Source organism: Amphibalanus amphitrite, unplaced genomic scaffold, assembly GCF_019059575.1.
Source record: "Amphibalanus amphitrite isolate SeventyFive unplaced genomic scaffold, NRLGWU_Aamphi_draft 000615F_arrow, whole genome shotgun sequence".
In the NCBI taxonomy this organism is placed as follows: domain Eukaryota; kingdom Metazoa; phylum Arthropoda; class Thecostraca; order Balanomorpha; family Balanidae; genus Amphibalanus; species Amphibalanus amphitrite.
In genome coordinates, this window is record NW_024882109.1 from 5,266 (window position 1) to 26,604 (window position 21,339).

Below are 21,339 nucleotides of genomic sequence, written 5' to 3' on the forward strand. Positions count from 1 at the left end.
GGACCCCCCATTGACCCAAAATTTTGATTTTCCCGTACAAACTTTCCTATGGGGAAAAAGTGGAATTTTCCTGCAGGACTGTGTCTGGGTAAACGAGAGCTTTCGATTGATACCCATTTTTACCATAGCACCACTTTTTTGTCCGTACAAAGGCGATTTTACGGATATTTTACGAGTCTAGGGGGCTTTACGGGCCTTAAACGTCAATGCAACGGGGACCGTTTTGGGGAAAGTTTCTCGGCTGGTGGTGGGGCACCTGTGTGCCGATTTTGAACGAAATCGGGGGGGACCCCCCATTGACCCAAAATTTTGATTTTCCCGTACAAACTTTCCTATGGGGAAAAAGTGAAATTTTCCTGCAGGACTGTGTCTGGGTAAACGAGAGCTTTCGATTGATACCCATTTTTACCATAGCACCACTTTTTTGTCCGTACAAAGGCGATTTTACGGATATTTTACGAGTCTAGGGGGCTTTACGGGCCTTAAACGTCAATGCAACGGGGACCGTTTTGGGGAAAGTTTCTCGGCTGGTGGTGGGGCACCTGTGTGCCGATTTTGAACGAAATCGGGGGGGACCCCCCATTGACCCAAAATTTTGATTTTCCCGTACAAACTTTCCTATGGGGGAAAAGTGAAATTTTCCTGCAGGACTGTGTCTGGGTAAACGAGAGCTTTCGATTGATACCCATTTTTACCTCTTTGTGACGTCATTTCTAGGGGAAAACGGGTCATAAAGGTTTCCCTCTACCGGGGCCTTTTTTCCCCCTACCGAATCTGTGCTGTGGTGAATCTGTGCTGAATCTGTGCCAACTTCCGTTACATCCCTATCTCCGCGTGTGTCCACTAACACGAATGACGTCACGCATGTGGGCGGAGCTATGGGCGGAGCCTAACGCACGCGGCAGTCCAAGCCGCCATATTTGAATTTATATTTTAATAGAATGTTGCCGATATTTTGGGTGAAGTCAATTTATATGGATAGCTTGGTGACAGTTTAGCTATACGAATAATAATTTATTATGGATGTGCGTATATTCAGCTTGGAATTGCAATTAAAGTGCCGCACCGCATAGATTCGAACTCGGGACCTTTGGAATACTGCGCGGGCACGCTAACCACTACACTACCGCGACCGCGCGGCGGCCGGCGGCAGGGAGGCTGCGGAGACATGGGGGGACATTTTACGCTTTTGTGAAAAAAGCAAAAGATTTAGCGAAAAACACGTAATAGATAACTTGCAGAAAATTGTCTGCTCTTTCAGATAAGATACTTAGGTTTGATATATCTTATGTAGACTTCATTCTACAGTGCTTCGAAAATCGCTTATTTACATGGGGATTGAACGGGGCTTCGAGACTTGACTCCAAATGACGTCACGAGCTGACGTCACGAAAAGGTAGAATCGCCGCCCTGGAATCGCCGGACGACCCTACCTGGTATATAGGGCCTTGGTGGTATCGTTTGGTGTCATTCACGGAGGAGAGTGTTACGAGGAGGGTGAGGGGCTCAGTTCTCTATATACCGTGAGGGGCTCTATCCGCTTTATGCATGCGTTGCTTTTCAATTTTCGCGTATTGAAGCTCTAAAAACGGGGTTTTAGACAATCAGAGCAAGAGTAGATCTTGAGCAAACTAATGCAGATAAAGTGAATCGGACTCTTTCTCATTCTGTAATTTTACCGCAGATTATTGTTGGCATTCATAACTGTCTTGTGTTAACTGATAACTTTGCTGTTAATAAGATCCATTTTCACCAATTTTACTTTTGTTTTGCTTCATAATATCAGCCAGGATTGGACATCCAGTTCGACCAACATTTTGACCCAGGAGGAGTCGAGGATGGTGCTCTGCCCTCTACTTGCAACTTGTTAAACTTCAGTCTTCATGCACTTCATCAGTCACCCCTGCACAAAAAAGCACTCTGTACCTTGGCTTAGTGCTTAAAGTATCCCACACTCCCGCTTGTCTACGTATGCTTGAATCATTGAAGCTACCCAACAGGGAGACTCGATACAAGACAAAATGAAATGGATGCAAGAATAGACTTAGTCTAATGACAGTCCATTAATCTAAACTTAAACTTAAATTTAAACTTCAATTAAAATTTTCTGTGAAAATGCATGCAGTTTAGGCACTGTCTGGGCAGTAGGCACATGTGGATGGTGGGTGTGCAATACCTATCATTCGCAAATCACAACCGGTGCTGCTGAGCCATGAGTGTGGTACCCAGGCACAACACTCAACCCCACCTGGCACCCATTCATCTAATCTGTTAAAATTGTAAAATAAAAAAATTCTTTGTTAGCATAATCATGATTCAGGATTATCTCAGCCAGCAAAATTGGTCCGGGCGGTGTTTCACGGGACGCTGCTACCACGCTGCTATCAAATTGCGCGAGCTGACGTCACACTTGTGGTAGTGTTGGAGCAATGGGCCTGTTGATGTTTCCATGGAAACCCAATTTGACACGTGTAAAAGCAGCGTGCTGCTATCACTGGTGAAACAGGGCCCTGGGCTGCAGCTGGTTTCACTCTGGCAAGCTCTGGGCCACTTTACTCTGGCCGAAGTATGGGCAAGGCCTAGAGCTTTACTGGAGCTGACACGATTCCAGGGCTTGCTCGCTCCACAGCCGGACTTATGCTGCATCAGCCGTGGCATACCTCAATTGTACGTAAGTCACAGCCAGAGCAGCTACAGGGCAGCCGGACCTGGCCGTAGCACGCAGTGTCAGGGAGCCGGACTTGAGCCATACTTGGTGGTACAAAACCATGCCAACCCCAGAGCGCCATGGCAAAGAATGGCTAGCCAGAATAGAGCCATATCGACCCAACCCCCTTGTTCCGACAGCGTTCCGTTGACAGTCACCGCCCAGCGGCTCAAATCTGGCATGTCAGAGTTACCGGGGCATAACGGGGCCTTGAGCCAAACCAGATTGCTGGCTGGGATGTCTCATCTTTCATTTCAGCGTGGTTATCTTATTGCTCATGCCTCATGCTGATTAAAGCTTATTTGTGTTAATTGGTTTCTTCCATAGTAGATTGACCTGGATGGTACCTATGAGGCCATCCTATCAAACTAGATCAAGCTAGAAGCTTAAGTGTGTTCACATAGTCTTGGGGAACTGAGACACTGGAATTCTGTACGTGCACATCGTTTCTCATCGTTCTCCTCCCATTGACAGACTAGCAGAGTATCAACATGAGTGGTGCGGGCGAGAGCGCGTGTAGTTCGCGGGGCGAGCCGCTGGCGCTGGGCGAGGCGTGCACCGACCTCACAATGTCGACGGGCAATGTCATCTCGATGCGCGGGGTGCGCCGCCGCGCCGGGCAGGGTACCACAGAGGAGGTGAGCCCAGTTTTGGCTGTCATGCTGTCATGCTGTCTGTGGTGTGTGATGTGACAGTCATGCTGAGTGGTGCTGGTTTTGTGTTCAACATGCATTGTCACTGTTTGTTTACGTTTCCTGTAATTCTGCATCAGTGTGACTATAGTGCTTCTTGCTTTTTTCGACAGCCCAGCTGAGTTTACCTATTAAGTAATGACCATGTTCACGTTTTCTCAGTTTCGGTAAGCGCTGACTCTGCATTCCTATAATGACCAAGGTACCTGGCTGCTTTTCAGTTAATGTCTTCACTGGATCATATGCTTGACATCATCCGCCCGGCGAAGGGCGAACTGGACCGGCCGTCAGTCGTGGTAAGCCAGCCCCCACCGCTGTAACCAATTGGGCGGCTTGGCTACACGGATGCGGGAGTGCTTAGCTATGGCCATTGGATTATATCATTGATAACCTTTTGTTTTACCTATGATAGAAGTGTCATAAACATTAACCCATCGCGATAAATATCCACTTATCAGCACATGCAGAAGTTGGGGGACTCAAACACCTATGAAAAGCCCAGATCTCTGAAAATAGCCAAATAATCACTCCAGTTGTCTCGCCATTTGTCTATGCCTCTATTTGGCACTGCCTCTATGTGTGCAGCCAGCGCAGCGATGTGACGGTCAGTTGCCGTCCCTGCCCGCCAGATGGCAGTGCCGTGCGCGTGCTACAGCGTCAGTCTGGGTGAGGAGGAGCGGGAGCCGCTGAGCATCACCGTCAAACTGTTCCCGGTCGGGCTGGACACCGACGCCGTCCGACAGGCCGTCGAGCGAGGTACACTGTGCGGACTGGGGCTGGGAGAGGGGGTAATGTGACCCGCGGGGTGGCGGCAATGAGCTTCGGCGTTCACAAACCGCACGCTTGTCAATGACGAATGGTTATGACAGTGGGAAGCCCAGACACATAAGACACATTTGTGCGATTTCTGTTAGATGGATCAGTTTTGGTTTTGTTTTGTCACGGATCGACAATTTTATGTTGATCTCGATTCATATAGCGACTCGGTAAAGCGTATCCCCCAGCTCTGACGGTGCCCGGTCTTCAGCTGTCCCATCACCTCACAGCTCACTGACTTCGTGTGTGTAAGCGGTAGCTCTGACCGTGTCCATTCCTTTCAGTATCTGACACCACTGACTGTGGCCGTCTCCTTCTGTATCCGGCAGCTCTGACCGTGTCCGTCCCCTCTCTATATCCGGCAGCTCTGACCGTGTCCGTCCCCTCTCTGTATCCGGCAGCTCTGACCGTGTCTGTCCCCTCTCTATATCCGGCAGCTCTGACCGTGTCCGTCCCCTCTCTGTATCCGGCAGCTCTGACCGTGTCTGTCCCCTCTCTATATCCGGCAGCTCTGACGGAGCTGTCGGTGAAGCAGGTGGAGGCGATCGTGCTGTCCAACCCGCTGCCCTGGGAGGAGATGACGCTGGAGCAGCTGCTGCCCCTCTGGCGGGTGCTGGAACAGTTCCACGCGCAGCAGAAGGTGGCCTACCTGGGCCTGGCGGACGTGGAGCAGTCACTGTTCGAGGCCATCTGCCAGTGTGATCAGGTCAGTACCGCGGCGTCCTGGTTCGGCGGCACTGGGCTTATGGCAGTTACTTAAACATTGGTCTACCAAACGACAGACTGGGTGGCTAGCGAATTCGGTGTCAACCATTAACCCTCCTTTGTTAGCAAAAATTACGTCGCTAATGACTGCAGATATTATTGTTATGCTGCGTATTTAGGCATCAATTTCTACCTTTCTGATTGGACGCCGCCAGCGGGCTGCCCCTGACGCCCCCCCCCCCCCTCCCCCTGACAGGTGGAGGTGAAGCCGTCCCTGCTCCAGATCAACCTCACCAACTGCTGCTCGGTGCCGGACGACCTGCGCGACTTCTGCCGGCAGCGGGACGTCCAGATCCTGACACACAACGACGCACAAGGTGATAGTCTCGGCGGGGGACTGGCGCCGGCGGAGAGGGTGACACGCGAGCTTACGTGCCAACTCCCGCAAACAATTAGGGCTCAATGTCAACAGATGGGCGGGTGGTGCGATCGCCATCAGTTGTGGCCTTCGTCACTCTTTTACAACAGTCAAAAACAGGCTAAACAAATATTCTGGTCACGTCACTAGGTCAACATTTATTACATGCATGCAGCATTGGGAAGAGGACTGATGAAGGAACTCTATTCAAACGGACACTATAAGAGCCACTATAAGAGCCAAGTAGCCTAAAAGTCATTGATAAGATTAGCATCCTAGTGATTCTCAGTAAAAAGATGGGTCTCTTCGCGAGCAAAGGCCCGATACGACTTATTTGCGTTTGCGTAGGCACCTAAGGCAAGGGTACTGCAATTCATCTGCGCCTTTCTCGGCGACAGAAGCAGGCGCTAGCTACGAGAGTTCTCACTTCACCAGTGTGCCGTTAACAGTCACGATGACATTGTGCGACCATCGTTAGCAAGGGTGACGGTGCAGGGAAGGGACAGCACCAGTCAGGGCGGCGGGGGCCTCTGAAAGCGCCGAGACACGGTGACTCGGCTAGACCGGACCGCTCGTACGGCGTCAGAGCGGTGATTGTTGGCAGTCGCTCCTTGTTAGGTCGAGCTGCCACGGGTGATTGGCAGACGTTTGTCTAGTGGAGTCGGGTCACTGTGTTTGTTTTTTATCAGGGGAGTGCTGTCACACTGATATACCTACTGGTGTGGTGGGATGATATAGGCACAACTGCCTGCTTAACATCTGATTGTGAACAGTGGTAAAGTGACGTAACCTATCTCAAGCTGCTGATTTTCCGGAACCTCGAAACCGAGCGGACAATTTTATTTTCATCATGTGTTGAGCATTTTAGCATGTAACCTGGAGCTATACTAGGGCGCGTCAAGTTTAGATAATGCCAGTGCAGTGTACTGTGATATGCTACGTTACTACCAATGTCTCACTCAACTCCTATCCATTATCGCCCCCTTATTTCCCCTTACCACTTCTTCTACCCCATGTCCCCAACCCCTGCTCTGACTCTGGCTCGCCGTGACACCTGCTCTGAGTTCTGACCCTCCCCCCGTCCCCCCCCCCCCCCCCAACACACACAGAGGTGGCGCCGTGCTCCGGCCGCTGCTCTAACTCATCCCCCCCCGACTGTCGCCCCTGCCCTGACGCCCCCCCCCCTCTCCTCCTTTCAGAGGTGCTCATGGGCGCCGGGCTCCGACCGCTGCTCTAACTGCCCCCCCCCCTCCCCCCTCAAAGTTGCTGCCGGGCGCCGTGCTCCGGCCGCTGCTCTAACTGCCCCCCCCCCCCACAGAGGTGCTGCCGGGCGCCGTGCTCCGGCCGCTGCTCTAACTGCCCCCCCCCCCCCCAAAGAGGTGCTGCCGGGCGCCGTGCTCCGGCCGCTGCTCTAACTGTCCCCCCCCCCCCCACAGAGGTGCTGCCGGGCGCCGTGCTCCGGCCGCTGCTCTAACTGTCCCCCCCCCCCCCCACAGAGGTGCTGCCGGGGGCCGTGCTCCGGCCGCTGCTCTAACTGTCCCCCCCCCCCCCACAGAGGTGCTGCCGGGGGCCGTGCTCCGTCCGCTGCTCTAACTGTCCCCCCCCCCCACAGAGGTGCTGCCGGGGGCCGTGCTCCGGCCGCTGCTCTAACTGTCCCCCCCCCCCCCACAGAGGTGCTGCCGGGCGCCGTGCTCCGGCCGCTGCTCTAACTGTCCCCCCCCCCCCCACAGAGGTGCTGCCGGGGGCCGTGCTCCGGCCGCTGCTCTAACTGTCCCCCCCCCCCCACAGAGGTGCTGCCGGGCGCCGTGCTCCGGCCGCTGCTCTAACTGTCCCCCCCCCCCCCCACAGAGGTGCTGCCGGGGGCCGTGCTCCGGCCGCTGCTCTAACTGTCCCCCCCCCCCCACAGAGGTGCTGCCGGGGGCCGTGCTCCGGCCGCTGCTCTAACTGTCCCCCCCCCCCCCACAGAGGTGCTGCCGGGCGCCGTGCTCCGGCCGCTGCTCTCCAAACACCTGGCCTTGGCCGAGCCGCAGCGCTGGTCGCTCGTCTGGTCCCTGCGCTACCTCGTCATGGTACAACACAAGGGCGTCATCAAGAACAAGGGCTACATCGTGCACGTGACGCGCTCCTAGGCTCGTCCCCCGGCGCGGCGCGGCGGCTAGGCTGATTATCACTGGCTCGACAGGTAATGTGACACAGAAATGCCATCAGCCGAGCGCGTCAGACGGACGGACGGCCAGACGGACGGGCGGGCGGACGGGTAGGCATTGGGGACGCGCCGGTCTAGCTGCCAGTAACGCGCTCGTGGTGCCTTCACTTCACTCTGGCTATCTGTAGGCAGGACGTGTTTGTTGTGTTTCTGCACATTCCCCGCTGTGAGGAGTACGACTCTATACGCCTGTCGGGGCCAGGGAGTAAAGAGCTTAGAAAATAAAGTACTTAGTAATATTCAGGTCCTAGGATATGACGTGATTTTATACCTTGGGTGGGATTAGATGCGATGTAGCAAGTAATGCGGAAATCTATACGGGAATAATACTTAACATATACATTTATATTCATCGCTAAAAATCACTTTTCGTGCATTTCCCCTTCAATATCTTAGAGATGGTAGTTTCATCACAGTTTCTGAGGGACTTGTTCATTAAAGTATTATCACTAATAAGAGGGTAAGAGATTTGCGATGGTACCTTCCTAGAAAACCAACTAATCACGACGCGGCCATTTATAGACGCTAGTGGCATTAATGAAGGTGTGCTATTATTGTACCTACGTGTGGCGGTAGACGGGACTGCTGCTGGCTTGTGCAGTAGTGCCCCATTTTTGTCCTATTCAGCTGAGTTGATTTATAAAACTAACTGGGAAACATTCATGTACAGGGTTGGGCAGATAAATTGGGACAAAATACATATTTGCATTTAGAACGCCGTACCTTAGAAATTTGTAAACATAGGCATTTCAAATTTGGATCACATATTGTCACACCAATTTTACACAATTATCACCAACTATGGTCACCGTGGTCCACCTGCATCAGTCCTTATCGGTGCCTGGACTGGCCGCACGCGTGGCGAAATCTCCCGTCTGAAATGGCTTGTAATTGTAGCCAACTGGCACTGCTGAGGCTCACCACAGTCACATGGGGACGTTCGTTAGACTCACCCGCAAAAACGCCCCAGCAACCAGAACTTGTGTGGGCTGAGGTTTAATGAAGAAGGGGGTATTTTCCCTTGGGTACAGTTTGCGGGATCCTCCGTTTCAGGAGATTTTGTATTTAATTTACTGTATGCCGGGGAGCTGACTCCGAGAAGAGCATCACTCCATGCAGGATGTTGCCTTCTTCCATCTTGTTGATTCGAACTGCCGGAATAATGGTTAGGTACCCTGTAATGGCGAACCCCCTCCCGATTCCGTAAAATAAGGGGGCCCTTACGTGACCGTCAGAAGTCACCGAGTAGAATGCCATCACCGATGTCTGCTGCATGCTTTTTGGAACTAAGATAACGTCTTCTGGGCTGGTTGCGATGTTACATGGTGTTTGCGGTTGTTCATATATTCGGTTATGGGGATACCATCGTCCAAAAAAGACCTGCACGTGCTTGCTTGCTTCTCCAAGCCCTTCAAGAGGAAACAATCTTTTTTACGTCACAGCTGCTTCAACATCTATGTTGACAGGTTGATATGCATCAATGCATAAGAGTACATGTTTGAGGTGCTGGTATATCGCTTTCTCATGGCGCGGCTACCTTCGTTGTAAGCTCGCGCCACTGAATTCGCGAGGATCCTCTGATTTAACTGAATTTTGCCTTTTAGCCCCCCTGGAAAACCGGGGGAGCGGCCGGTGTCAATGCAATAGGGATGTAAGGATGAGTCAATATTATCTCTTCCTCCAACGTTTACGTCTGTTCGATACACACTACTTCCAGCCATTTGATGGAGCATAATTAGAGTATTGGCATGCATGTGCGCGCGGACTAAGTTGATAGTGGCTTGCTTAAGCCCACGTTCTGTGACCAGCCAACTCAAAACTATAACGCAACCTGCATAACGTGGAAACGTATTCATAAGCCTATATTTATGTTCAAAAATTATCTTTATCACTCAAAAAATAGTCGTTTTAGAGGAAGTTGAAATTTGTCCCAATTTATCTGCCCACCCCTGTATTGTGCAATATAGACCAGATGTGCTTATTTTAAGTGCAATATTATTTGTGTTTGTGGTAGGGAAATGCTCTGTTCTCATTTTTCGTTAGTAATGAGTTCGCACTGCCGACGCCAGTTCGCAATCAGGTAATGTGAATGTGGGAAATAAATGAACTCAGGCTCCGCTGTTCTATGCTGCTGAGCGCCGGCGCTGATGTGGCCTCTTTTGTGAGGCGATAAACGCGGCACAAAGCGCAGACGTCGGTTTATGAAAATGAATGGCCGACCTGGGTATTGTGGCGCGGGCTGCGAACTAGAATCGAAGGCGAACTTTATTCTGAAGGTGCTAGGAGCAACTTGGAAAGAAGGAGTGTCTCACTCGACAGCACTACAATCATGAACCGAGGAGCTCGGGCAGAAGCTTTACTTATTCGTACCTGAATTACATATCTGCTTATCACGTTGGAGTTTGGCGACATGTCTTCGAATGAAATACGAGCAGCTGCAGTCATAAGACAATTTCTTGTGCCGATCACACGCCGACCGTCTCGTGGCTGGTCCATGTTTTTTATGGTAGCGGCTTTGAAGTTACTTTCGACGTCCATGCTCGACCTTTATCCACTTATCGCCACATGACGATCGGAATGCCTGACAAAAACTTCCCGGCGCAGTTGTTGGCGGACGTCTATCGGCAGTTTGAGTGGTTTCCCCGTCCATTTAGCTGAACTGAAACGGGGCTGTATCGATGTCTTATTTCCGGTCCGGTCAATCGAGTGTGCTCCGTCCCCTCGGGCCGGCCGGCGCGCCACCGCGGGGCCCTCCCTCTCCTCTGAGCTGGCCAGCCGGGCGGCCAGTCCCACCATTGGGTAGCGCTATTTATAACCGGACCATATCGCAGTCGAAAGGGACTGTAATTTACTGCCACACCGGCCGAGTCACGGGATTTGGACATAACCGGTCACCGGACACCGATACAATTATAATTACAATGCAAGTGAACAAAGCTGGATTGAACACACACATTAGGTATACAGCATGAAATTCGTCATGCATCGCCTCTGCACAACCCATCCCGACATCTCCCGCGATACTACAAAACGCATGTCTGATAGACAAGCCATCTCTTTCAGATATGAGCATGCATTCATTCATTCCTACTGAGATGCATTCACTGATGTATGCCGCTCGCATTCTAAAAGCATCCCAGCTATGACGTTTGGAGTCGCCTCTGGGATACCCTTACTTCAGACGGCAGTCTGAGAATTTGTGACGGGTGGCCTTCTATGCAGATATATGCATTATTCTCCAGCGGAGGGCGGCTACCGGGTACAGATCTCTGATCCGCGGGCGTTGACCCGATCGAACCCGGAGCTCCAGCTCTCGGCGGGTACACACAGTCGCACGTGGCTCGGTCGCCGGTCCCACAGTGATCTGTTCGAGGAACTTCCCGTGTCGGTACCGGGGAGCTCGGCCCGACCGGACTCGGCTTGGCGGGGCAGGGGAAGACCCCCGGACCGGGAGAAGCGGTGTACGTACGGGTGCTCCCCGATCTATAAGCTCGGTCGGAGCGAGGCTGAGGATAGAGAGTAGGTGGGATGTGATTTGAACAATTCGGTGTACCTACAGATTAAATCATGTTGGAATGAGTCACTAGCTTATAAGTCGTGTTTTGATTGAAAAATAGTCCCTTTTAACTTCCAATACTTCCCTTGACAATGATTATATTCTTATTCAGTAAAGGTGCAAGACATTGATGGGAAATTATTCGTCGCTCTTACCTATACCATCATTTCTTTCCTACGGAATAATTCATTTGTTCCTCATTGGTAGGTAAATGTAGTGATTACTGACTTTGATGACCATTAATAGCGGGGTCCACTAGCGAACCCTGCTAAGGCCAGAACTGCGAAGCATGTTTCCTGATTCTCGCGGCCGCTGCGGCCCCGAGTGCAGTGGCGAGCGGCGCTCCGGCCGAGACTGCCTGCGGTGGCAGGCTGTCCCGCAGCACTCCCGTGCCCGCCGGAACAGGCCGGACCGCCGCCCAACAGCAGGCTCTTGACTGAGGTGCTACAGGTGCACTGGAACAGGAAGATCAGCCGGTAACAGTTGACATTGCGTTTTACTTTTTGGCTGTACTATGCCGATGCTTTGCTATTGGCTATCACAGTTGTATAATGCACGCTTGGTGCAGGTATACAAAACTCCAAATTTAAATGCTTGAGCGGCATCAACGAGGCCTTCCATACCAACCAAGCCTGACAAAACACGTCTAATGAATGCAAGTCACCACAATAAAACGTTGAACCACAGCCCAAGGCCCTTACATCCAGTATTTCCAGTCCGGGCTCCGCCGTCGATATTGTCCGGTTGCCGCTGTGATTTTGTCCGGGCTCCGCTGTAATTCCGTCCAGGTCGCAGTACCGTTGTCCGTTCGCGCAGCTCTCTCGGTGCCTGCGAGTCGGCCGCGCAGTTCACCGACTCTGCTCAGCAGCCTAGCCGAGATCGGTGGGGCGCGGGCGTCGTTCTGTTTACCTGGTGACCATTATCGGTCGGGTGCCGGGTGCCCCGCCCCGCTGCGAGCTGCAACAGCGGCAGCCCGGCGGCCGCAGCCACCTGTGGAGCGCGGCTACCACCGACGAGCGGCGCGGCGCGAAGGGCGGCTGGGTGGCCGGAGCAGTACCGGCGCCCGCCGCCGCCGAACAGGTGGGCACGGCACCGAGCCTGCCGCCGCCGCTGGTGATTGTGACGGTGGTGACGGTGGTGCTGCTCGTGCAGTGCCTCGTTTCCGCCGGGCGGTAGTTCAGTGCGCGCACAGCCTCAGGCTTTGCCGAGGAGTGAAAGGCTGAAACAATAGGCTGCACGCCAAGAAGTGATCAGTGACGAGTGCGCCTTGGAGGGGCTGTCATCTGGGAGCAATCGGAGACTGGGTCTCCAGATCTAGATGAACGGCATGGCACCATGCTGAGGCGCGGCGGAACAGTGATCGAGGGATCCCATAGAGATAGGCAGACGCTACGGTGGTGGCGGCAAAGGATTAAGTGACCCCCAGTGACTCTCAGTGACCCCAGTGACCTCGGAGTGGCCCCAGTGACCCCGGACTCCTCTCGACCGCAACACGGTTTTCGGATTCCAGCAAAGGTAAGGCGATCTTGTCGCCAGCCATCCTTGCACAAAAACGCCCTCTGAAACCTGAGTCAGCAGAATTGTTTGAAGGTATTGTTTTGGAAAACATCGGTGATATTGATAAGATAAATGTGATGAATTTCATGCAGCTAACAAGAATCGTCCATTTGGTACTGGAAGTGTCCATCAAAGATTCTCGCTATCTTCATTCTTCACACAGTTTTTTTTTTGGCACTTTGGACCGTAAGAAGAATCTCCCAAGGGACTTGGACGGTGATTTTCTTATTTGTCCCCAGTGGACACGGTTTCCTGCCCTGAGAACGCCGTCATCGTACCCGGGACTCATAAACCTACAAATAAATACGAAACTGATTCAGGGCCTGGCAGTCATTTAACCGTGCACGCGGCTGGAAGTCTGATATGTTCCGCACTAGCACTTAGTCGTCGGTGTGGAACACACATTATGGGGCTGGCTATAACGTCGAACCACGTGCGGCGTGCACTTGGCTGGAACAGGGTTGTATACCAATCAAGTCGATTGAATTGATTGATTTGTTTCAACGCGTATTTTGAGTTGATTGGATTGAGTCGATTGACTTTTCGAGATGACTGGTTGACTGACTCGTTTGACTTTAGCGACTGGTTGACTGATTTGATTCCTGAAAATTAGAGTGACTCGTATGATTGAGTCGATTGAAAGGAGAGTTCAAATAACTTTTAGTTGACGAAAAATAATGACACCAATTGATGACATCAAAGATCACAAAACTACACTGAAAACTGCTTGTCATCACAACTGCAATATGGGGTAGATGGCCAAATAAAGAACAGGGCCTAAACATGAACAGCCAGCTTTGACTTTCAACTGCAATAACTGCACCAATCCTGGTGATAGAACCTGGCGATGCACCTACCTACCTTTCTGCACTCAGCAGGAAACGTTTTTTCTAATCCAGATGATAAAGTGCAAGGCCCTATATACTAATAAAGTGTGATTAATTAATAACTCACATCTCCACATCTCCTCAGAAACAACCCACTGAACTCTATAATATCTGAAACCCCTACAAAAAATAACTGAAACAAAAGCGCCGTTTTCGTCTCGCTATTTACGTTTACTTGCCTAATTAATAGCTAATTTGCTGCATTGTTTAATTTGCAGCAGAACGTTTGTTGATCCTTTTCTCCTGTGAGCCTAAGCATAACATATTTAATATATTTCATTTTCCTTGAAATATTTTACCGAATATTATTAAGTGGTTTTATTTCAAATAAAATAATAACTAAAACGAAATTGGTGTTGTATAACCGATTTATTTTATGATGATCTACCATACTACATGATAATCAATGACGTCATCTTACCAAAAAATCAAAAGACGTAGAATAAGGATTTATAAAAGCTTAGCATACTTATTGGCAAAACGTTTTCATGCAGTCGCACCGTGCCGTTTTCCCCGTTTTCGCGTTTTAATTTTCCTCGTTCCCACTTCCTTTGTCCTTAACTTATACTGTGGTTCCAGAGTTCCTGTCCTCTCCATTTCCTTTTAAATATATTTTTTAACCCTCATCCCTATCCCCCAGTCCTAACAGTTTCAAATTGTATTGCAATAAAATTCAAACACAAATGTTTTGAATTCTTCACATAGGTACCTAACATTGACATGCCACGTCCAGAGTCGTGGACCGCTAAATACTTCAAATCTCTTCCTTCCCAATCTGACAACATCCCACGTCTCAAATGCACATTGTGTGGAAAGATTTTTCAGGCTGCCCGTCAGTCTCTGTCTAACCAAAACCGTCACATACAGGTAAGATATTTATTTCTATTTCCCTATGGTTAATATGTTATTGATGCATATAATCCATTGAAATAGACATGGTGTAGGGTAAATGGCCAAATCACGAACACTGCCAAAATCCGAGCAGCCAACTTTCAACTGCAATATCTCATATTTAGTGTAAATGGAGTTGGAATATGGCCAAAATTAAATTGACAACTTTTAGGTGAAAGGTGGTGATTTTGGTTAAGGGGCAAGTCAACTACTGGGTTATTTTGCACCCATTAAATGAAACTTCTGCTCCAATCTACCCATTGAACCTCAATATCATGATCCACCTGTCCATCACTAGGCATCCTTCCTTATTACATAAAACTTTGAATGGCATGGCAATTTATAATTTTAAATGACAATATTTTTATGTTTCTTCTGTAGGTAGGTAGGTAGGTAGGTACACCAGACTGCTATGGACACTTTTCCAAGTTGGTGGGCCTAATGTATGTCTTGGTTTGAGTCGTTTGATTGAGTTGATTGATTCCTTTCATTGTCGCGTTTGAGTCGATTGAATCAATTCCCGAAAACTGCTCTGACTTGATTGATTTGATTGGTTTCCCAAATTTGTCGTGATTGAATTGATTGCTATTGACTGAGTCGTATACAACCCTGGGCTGGAACACCGTCTCCGATCCTAGTAAAATCTAACTCGGCACTGAACTGTCTCGGAACGCATAAAATCGATTTGGGCCCACTTGCAAGGAGTTTGATACGTTATTTTGCTAGTTCACTCTTGTCATTTCATGTATATCCCGCGCCCTGGTGGGAGGGGGGGGGCTATTTTTTGCTCCCCCCCTCCAGACTTTTCGATATATCTCCAGAACCGCTGCGCCGATCGTCACCAAACTTTCAGTACCCTCCCGGACATCAATTTTACACATTGTGACCAAAAATTTTTCCAAAGGCTATGATAGGTTGGCCGGAAATGACGTCAGAGTGACGTCATGTTCTGCCGTTTTCGACCCAAAAAAGGGTTTCGCGGGAAGAGCTGTCAGGCCCATAGCTTTGCAAATACAGAAAAATGATAAAGACATAAAAGCTGTAGATTGGACAGGGTTACAAAACTGCTATCTCGGATTTTTGAAATTTTTGGATTTGGACCCCCAAAAATCAAAAAATAGATTTTTTGGATATAAGAATCGAAAAATCCAAAAAGTTTTTTGAATTTCGCAAAAACCGGAATATATGTGATAGTCCTTACCGCCTTCCATCCACATACCAAATTTGAGATTGATACCTCTTTTTTTGGCGAAGTTATAGCGAAAAAACTGTTCAAAATTGATGACGTCAAATTTTCAAACTCAATTTTTAGCAATTTTAGACCCCGTAGCGCAAAACAAAGACCACCATTAGACTCCCCGTGACGAGCTGCATCGAATCAATACCCATTTTATGCAAAACTATCAACTTTGAAATTTGACCTTTTTTGGCCTGACCTTGACCTGACCTTGACCTGAACTTCACCAGAAAGTGACCTAAGCCGTACCTGATAGTCATATAACCAACACCATTGAGTTGGAAATGAAAAATTGGCCATAAAAGATGCATCACACAACCTTAGTAAACTTGGGCTCATGTGACCTGACCTGTGACCCTTGGTGACCTGACCTGTGACCTGACCTGGTATTGCCAGTGACCTCTAATAGCAACATATCTACTAGGCAACTGACGCCCTACCGCTGATTCTCGACAAAATGCGTTTTCCTCGGTGTTATATTGCATTCCCTAGAAGACCCGTGAACGGTGAAACATTTCATCTTTGACCTGACCTGTGACGTCATCGGTGACCCCGAGGTCAATGAAATTTGGTTTCCTTCGACAAATTTGACAGGCCTTTCGAACGCCGTTTGAATTTTGCGGATCCGTCCAGTAGTTTCGGAGATACGAGGGGGGGGGGGGGCAAAAAATAGCCCCCCCCCCCACCAGGTCGCGTTATAAACAGACCCCACCAGGGCGCGGGATATCTGTATTGCTTATACGACCATACTTATTTCTCCGTTTTCAGCATTTTTTTTCTTTATTTTATTTAGCTCAAATATGTGAATGAATGAATGGGGATGTTCGCGCTAAGAGTTCCGAAAAGTCTCGCCAGGTGGCAGCACGGTATGCTTTGGACACAACGCGCCGGCCGGGCGCCGGCCGGGCCGGGGATAACACTGCGGGCGGCGACGGCGGCCGACGCGCCGCGAACGGAAACTGCGTTTCATGTCTTTTTCAGGTTCATCATTTTGCTAAAATGAGTAGCTACAGATGATTTCGATATTACGAAGACAATGACGCGTGTGAAAGGCAAACTACTACATCGTCATTGAGCGGAATGAAAGGGAGCTGATCGAATGGTCACCAAAAGCTACGGAGTACGAAAGATACGATGTTATCACATATTTTAACTTACACAGTTGAAATTAAAAACCCTATTACATTCAGACATATATTCACACGCATGAAACAATCGATTTACAGCACACATTCCATGACAAGAACGCATACCTACGGACTTAAGTTGACCTCTAGCGCTCGTCACTGTCAGATAAGTCAATCACATCCCTGTAGTTTGTAGACTATTGACTTAACTTAACCCTTCATCCGGCATGCGTTCATTCTGTAATGATGGGCAACGAATCACCGGCCATTTCTGCGTGGCTCTATATAGACATCCTCGGTCAGGCTTGATGGATCCACCGTCACTTTCCGCGGTACTTTTAAGACAGATGTACCTTCTACCAACACGACTGACTGATTAAAATCTGATGAGGGACAATATCTCGTCGGTCTATCAGTTAAAGTTTAATATTCAGCGACACAAGTGTGAAGGCTGCCTGGAAAACTTACAACAAACTAAGTAAACTAAGCTTGGCTTGTAATGGGCACAAACTTGTCATAAAGAGGTACTTAATTAACAAATCCACAATGTTCTGTTCAGGCAAGTAGCCTTCACATATGAAACATTGCTATGACTACTCTTCTAGAGCTGATTGATAGCTTTTGAAGGAAGGAGCTGAGTGGCTGAGCCCTACCATTCACCACTTATCACCTTCAACAATTGCTTAAGGCATTCAGTTCTCATCACTAGAAAATATCTGACAATTTGTTAGCTCTCATTTGCGTATGATGCAACACACTTTGCATCAGTGATACTATGACACGAAATTGTGAACACTAGCATAGGTTGCAATGTAGATCCAAGGTGTCCCAGAAGCCAGAGCAAAAAATTGACACCTTAATCAGCTTCATGATTGTGGCAAAACTCCACTGCTTGACTACACAGAGCATCAACTGTTTGCTCCTCTAAACTTTCACCAAAGGAAGTGTTGCTGATGTCATTTGTAGCAGCAGTGACACTGGTAACTTCAAATCACAGGATTTGGTAGCATCCATGCTCTTGAATCTGGATCTTATCAATGCAGCATTGCACCTGTGAATAAATGAAAAATGGCATATGACAGTGGGGAAATATCTTGACAAGGCATAATGAGATACGTATGTTTAACATGCATGGATAAAAGGACATTATATACTGAAGCAATTAGCAAAACATTGCAGTTTAAGCACAGTTGAAATCTGATATGATGAACTGGATACAGTGACATCATCAAGACCCATGAACTTTACACAAAGTATTTGCAATTTTGAAATGCACTTTTATTGCAGTTACCTATACAAATATTCTAGAAGGTGAAAATTTATTTTAAAAAACAACAAAAAACATGCCCGTATTTAGTTGCTAAAAAGCTGAGTGAATATTCTAAAATAGTGTTCACTTCAGTGTGAATCAAAAATTAGAGTAAACAATTATTTACCTGATAAAATGAAGATATTATATCAATAATAAGTAGCTTTAGACGGGTGATGAGTTAAAAAAACATTTTGCAAGAAAGGCTATCAGTTACTTCTGGATGATATACTGCAGTGCACAAGCTGTTCACCAACTCCTACCTGGTCTTTCAGTGGGATCCCTCTGTATGCACCTCAGAACTTCATCCGCAGGGCTGGTTCCTTCATACGCAGGTCCTCTGCCTTCTTTGATTCCTCGGACTCCATCCTGACATCTCCGCACCAGAAGCATGATTGCACTGGGCATCTGTAACACCACGTAGGATGATCAATATTTGTAACAATTCATAAATAGTAGGTAGCTTAGTGTTCTATTACATATACCTCCTGGTTGCTGGTGTCAAAATAGATCCTATTTCAATTTGTCTTTTACCATCATAACCTTTATCTGCATGCAATATCTTTGGTACCAGACAAAGTAGAACACTGCTAAAATGCTTGCAATGAATCTTATAAAAATGCATTGAATTTATATAATCATTCTCAGCAGCATGTAACATCTTTTAATGCCTTTCTCAAGGGCAGGTCAATTTCCTATATTGATATGCCCATAAACTTATACAGGTAAATTACCTCATATGGGCAATACAAGATCCAGCTATGAGTTAAGCTAGACTATTTTATACTCTTAGTTAAGTTCGCCATAAAAAAAAATGTCTGGAAACGTGTTACATCCATGGAATTACCGTTTGGAGTCGGTCTATCTTCGGCTTCTCGCCTCTCTTCGGCTACGTCAATTGAAGCCTTTCTAAGTCTCCTGTCCTTTGTAAACTTGCCTTTCCATGTTTGTGACACTTGCTGAATATAAATTCACAACCCATCTGAGCAAAATTCAAATCAATTGCTATCAAATTTACCGAAATTCAGCCCCTCGGACCGACACCGCACGGACTCCACACAGTGCAAAACACATTGGCGCATTCGCCGCCACAGTTTCTGTGTCCAAAGAAGGCAGTGCTGCCACCTGGCGAGGAAATAAGCCGAACATCCCCATTGGCAGAGCCGGACTCCAAGCTAAAGCAGGCCTCACCAAATTATTTTACGACAAATATCTTCATATTATGATTTTATTTCAGTTTAATGAAAAAAAAAATCTATGATAATTTGTAAAAGCAGGAATATAAGCAACTGCGCTGACAACTTCTATGAAACACAATGAACCCGATTTGACCAAATCTGCACCAAATGTGAACCAAATGTGTGCCAGATACCTAATCTTCGTGAAACGGCTATTATGGATAAGGATATACTTATTCATAAGAAGAACTATTTTTTGTGGATGAGGATCTGGTAAACTATACCTAATTCAGATATTTTTTATTTTTATATATACTTGTATCATTTTCACTTAGTCCTACTTGCCTTGGCCGATCCGATTTCTTCTGATCATATGAAGCAAATATGGTAGAGGTATGATAAAATGTTATGAATCCTGTCACTACTCCGAACTTAAACTGAAGCTTTGCTATCAAGGTCAACGAAACGCGGCAGGCTGGCCATCATTAGCAAGTTCGCAAGATAAGAGCTTCATAACAGGCGCAACTTTGTTGCTTTTGTTGAAATACTTAGCCTAAAATGACTGCAGTCTCCGCTGTAGAGTTGGTAAGCCGGGCGACCGAGAGGTGGTGACTGAACTTTGTTCGCCGCTGTTGACTTTCACGGGACATTGTGCCGCAGTGGTCGGATGGGGTCTAAGAACGCCGGATATGCTGCATAGGATGTCATCACCAGCTTCAAAATACCTATAGTTATTAAAAGTTCGATCACTTGTTTAAAATAAATAAAAAATGTGTTTTATGCCTGTCTTGTGCTTCTGTATTTACTTGATGTAGTTATGTATGTATATAGATGTAGTATGTATAATGTAAGTGTGCAGGTATGTATATAAATGATAAGGTTATTTTAAATTTGATGTAGACGAGCGCAATCGTATAGTCTTTCGGCCTATAGAGAAAGCCACCAAAACCGTTCCAAAACTGGGCTTGGTCGACTGGCTAGCTCCAGGCTTTTATCATTTAATTATTTTGCAGTTATAATACCTATAAGCCACATGTCTCTCATTGTATGTGCGTGTCACATATCCTGTCACACATGTCTTTGAAATGAACTGAATTTAAAGCCAAGTCTGCGGGTTATTAACGAGTCCCGTTTTAAACCACCGAGACGGCAGCGGACGTTAGTGGCCTCATCTACAGGCAATTTTATCTAGTCCAAACAGAGGTCTGCGGCGACTGACGGCCATCGTTGCCAGTGGTGCTGTTGACCTTTGGCCGCCCGTGAGCTGTGTGCCGTTCCGGTGAGCGATGCTACTGGACGGACGACTCCACCCCCCCCCCCCTCCGCCTCCGCCATCCGCGCACACAACCGCCCCGGCCACTAATTGTGGCTTAGCTGCTCCCACCAGTCCTAATTGTCCGGCCGTTTTATGATGCCGCCATCGGACGGGCCGTTCTGGCCGCGAGCTTTATAAACATCTCCAAACGGCCGTTTCGGCCGCCGGCCGGTATTTAGTGGCCGCGTTCCGCGCAGGTAATCGGCTCCGTTGGCCAGCTCACGGGTCGGCGCCGTCCGCGGCTGTGCGTCTTTTTTACTCTCGAGCTGGCTGGCAGCGCGCCGAGTGGTGGACTCAGAGGAAAACTGTGGCTCTGGATAGGAGAACCTGCGGAAGCGGGACGGGGCTGGACAGAAAGTCAGGGAACCGTTCCACGTCCCTTAGAAAGAAGTTCAAGTTTTCAGCTTGGGTATACTACTGTATTATACACACGCTGAGAAGTTGAACTTGTTTCTAGGGAACGGTGTGTGACGGTCAGATCTGCTCTGTGATCGGAACCGGCTGGTCCCGGGTTACCGGCACTCCCGTCATCGCTTAATCAGGCTTTTGGCCGGCTCTGATTAGAATGCTCCCGGGAATCGATTTCACCATATGGCTTGGCACTATGATGGCCGGATATGAGAGGCGCTAAAATGGCGGCGGCGATAGCGATCGTCCGACACACCTAATGCTGCAGAAAGGGGAGGGAATCAGTGCATTGGGTGGCGGGGAGCGCACGTACGGGACAAAAGGCATGTT

General features: G+C 48.5%; 1 protein-coding gene and 1 long non-coding RNA gene across 7 annotated transcripts; one reads left to right on the forward strand and one right to left on the reverse strand.

Moving 5' to 3' along the window:
- Nucleotides 1-1,450: 1,450 nt before the first annotated feature.
- LOC122363313 (glutamate--cysteine ligase regulatory subunit-like) lies at nucleotides 1,451-9,661 on the forward strand. Of its 6 annotated transcripts, none has more exons than XR_006253339.1 (8): nucleotides 1,458-1,497; nucleotides 3,182-3,345; nucleotides 3,621-3,695; nucleotides 4,029-4,155; nucleotides 4,725-4,921; nucleotides 5,177-5,297; nucleotides 7,304-8,207; nucleotides 9,495-9,661. XR_006253339.1 is itself a non-coding variant. In XM_043332440.1 (8 exons), the coding sequence occupies exons 3-8, from the start codon at nucleotides 3,199-3,201 to the stop codon at nucleotides 7,465-7,467; spliced, it is 831 nt and encodes a 276-aa protein (XP_043188375.1). In that variant the 5' UTR covers nucleotides 1,487-1,523; nucleotides 2,612-2,671; nucleotides 3,182-3,198; the 3' UTR covers nucleotides 7,468-9,661. The 6 variants fall into 6 exon arrangements, 4 of the variants coding, with proteins under 4 accessions (XP_043188374.1, XP_043188375.1, XP_043188372.1 ...); XM_043332440.1 differs by adding an exon at nucleotides 2,612-2,671 and having other exon boundaries at nucleotides 1,487-1,523; nucleotides 7,304-9,661; XR_006253338.1 differs by lacking the exon at nucleotides 1,458-1,497 and adding an exon at nucleotides 2,617-2,671.
- A 7,431-nt stretch (nucleotides 9,662-17,092) lies between these two features.
- On the reverse strand, nucleotides 17,093-19,147 carry LOC122363314. The gene is made up of 3 exons (XR_006253340.1): nucleotides 18,956-19,147; nucleotides 18,372-18,516; nucleotides 17,093-17,850 (listed from the first exon to the last, which is right to left on the reverse strand). It is a non-coding gene; the product is annotated as an uncharacterized LOC122363314 (long non-coding RNA).
- Between the last annotated feature and the right edge of the window lie 2,192 nt (nucleotides 19,148-21,339).

Coding starts and splice junctions, on each gene's coding strand:
- LOC122363313 (XM_043332439.1), top strand. CDS start 3,199: ATGAGTGGTGCGGGCGAGAGCGCGTGTAGTTCGCGGGGCGAGCCGCTG. Junction 3,346..3,620: donor GGCAGGGTACCACAGAGGAG/GTGAGCCCAGTT, acceptor GCTGCTTTTCAG/TTAATGTCTTCACTGGATCA. Junction 4,156..4,724: donor CCGACAGGCCGTCGAGCGAG/GTACACTGTGCG, acceptor TATATCCGGCAG/CTCTGACGGAGCTGTCGGTG.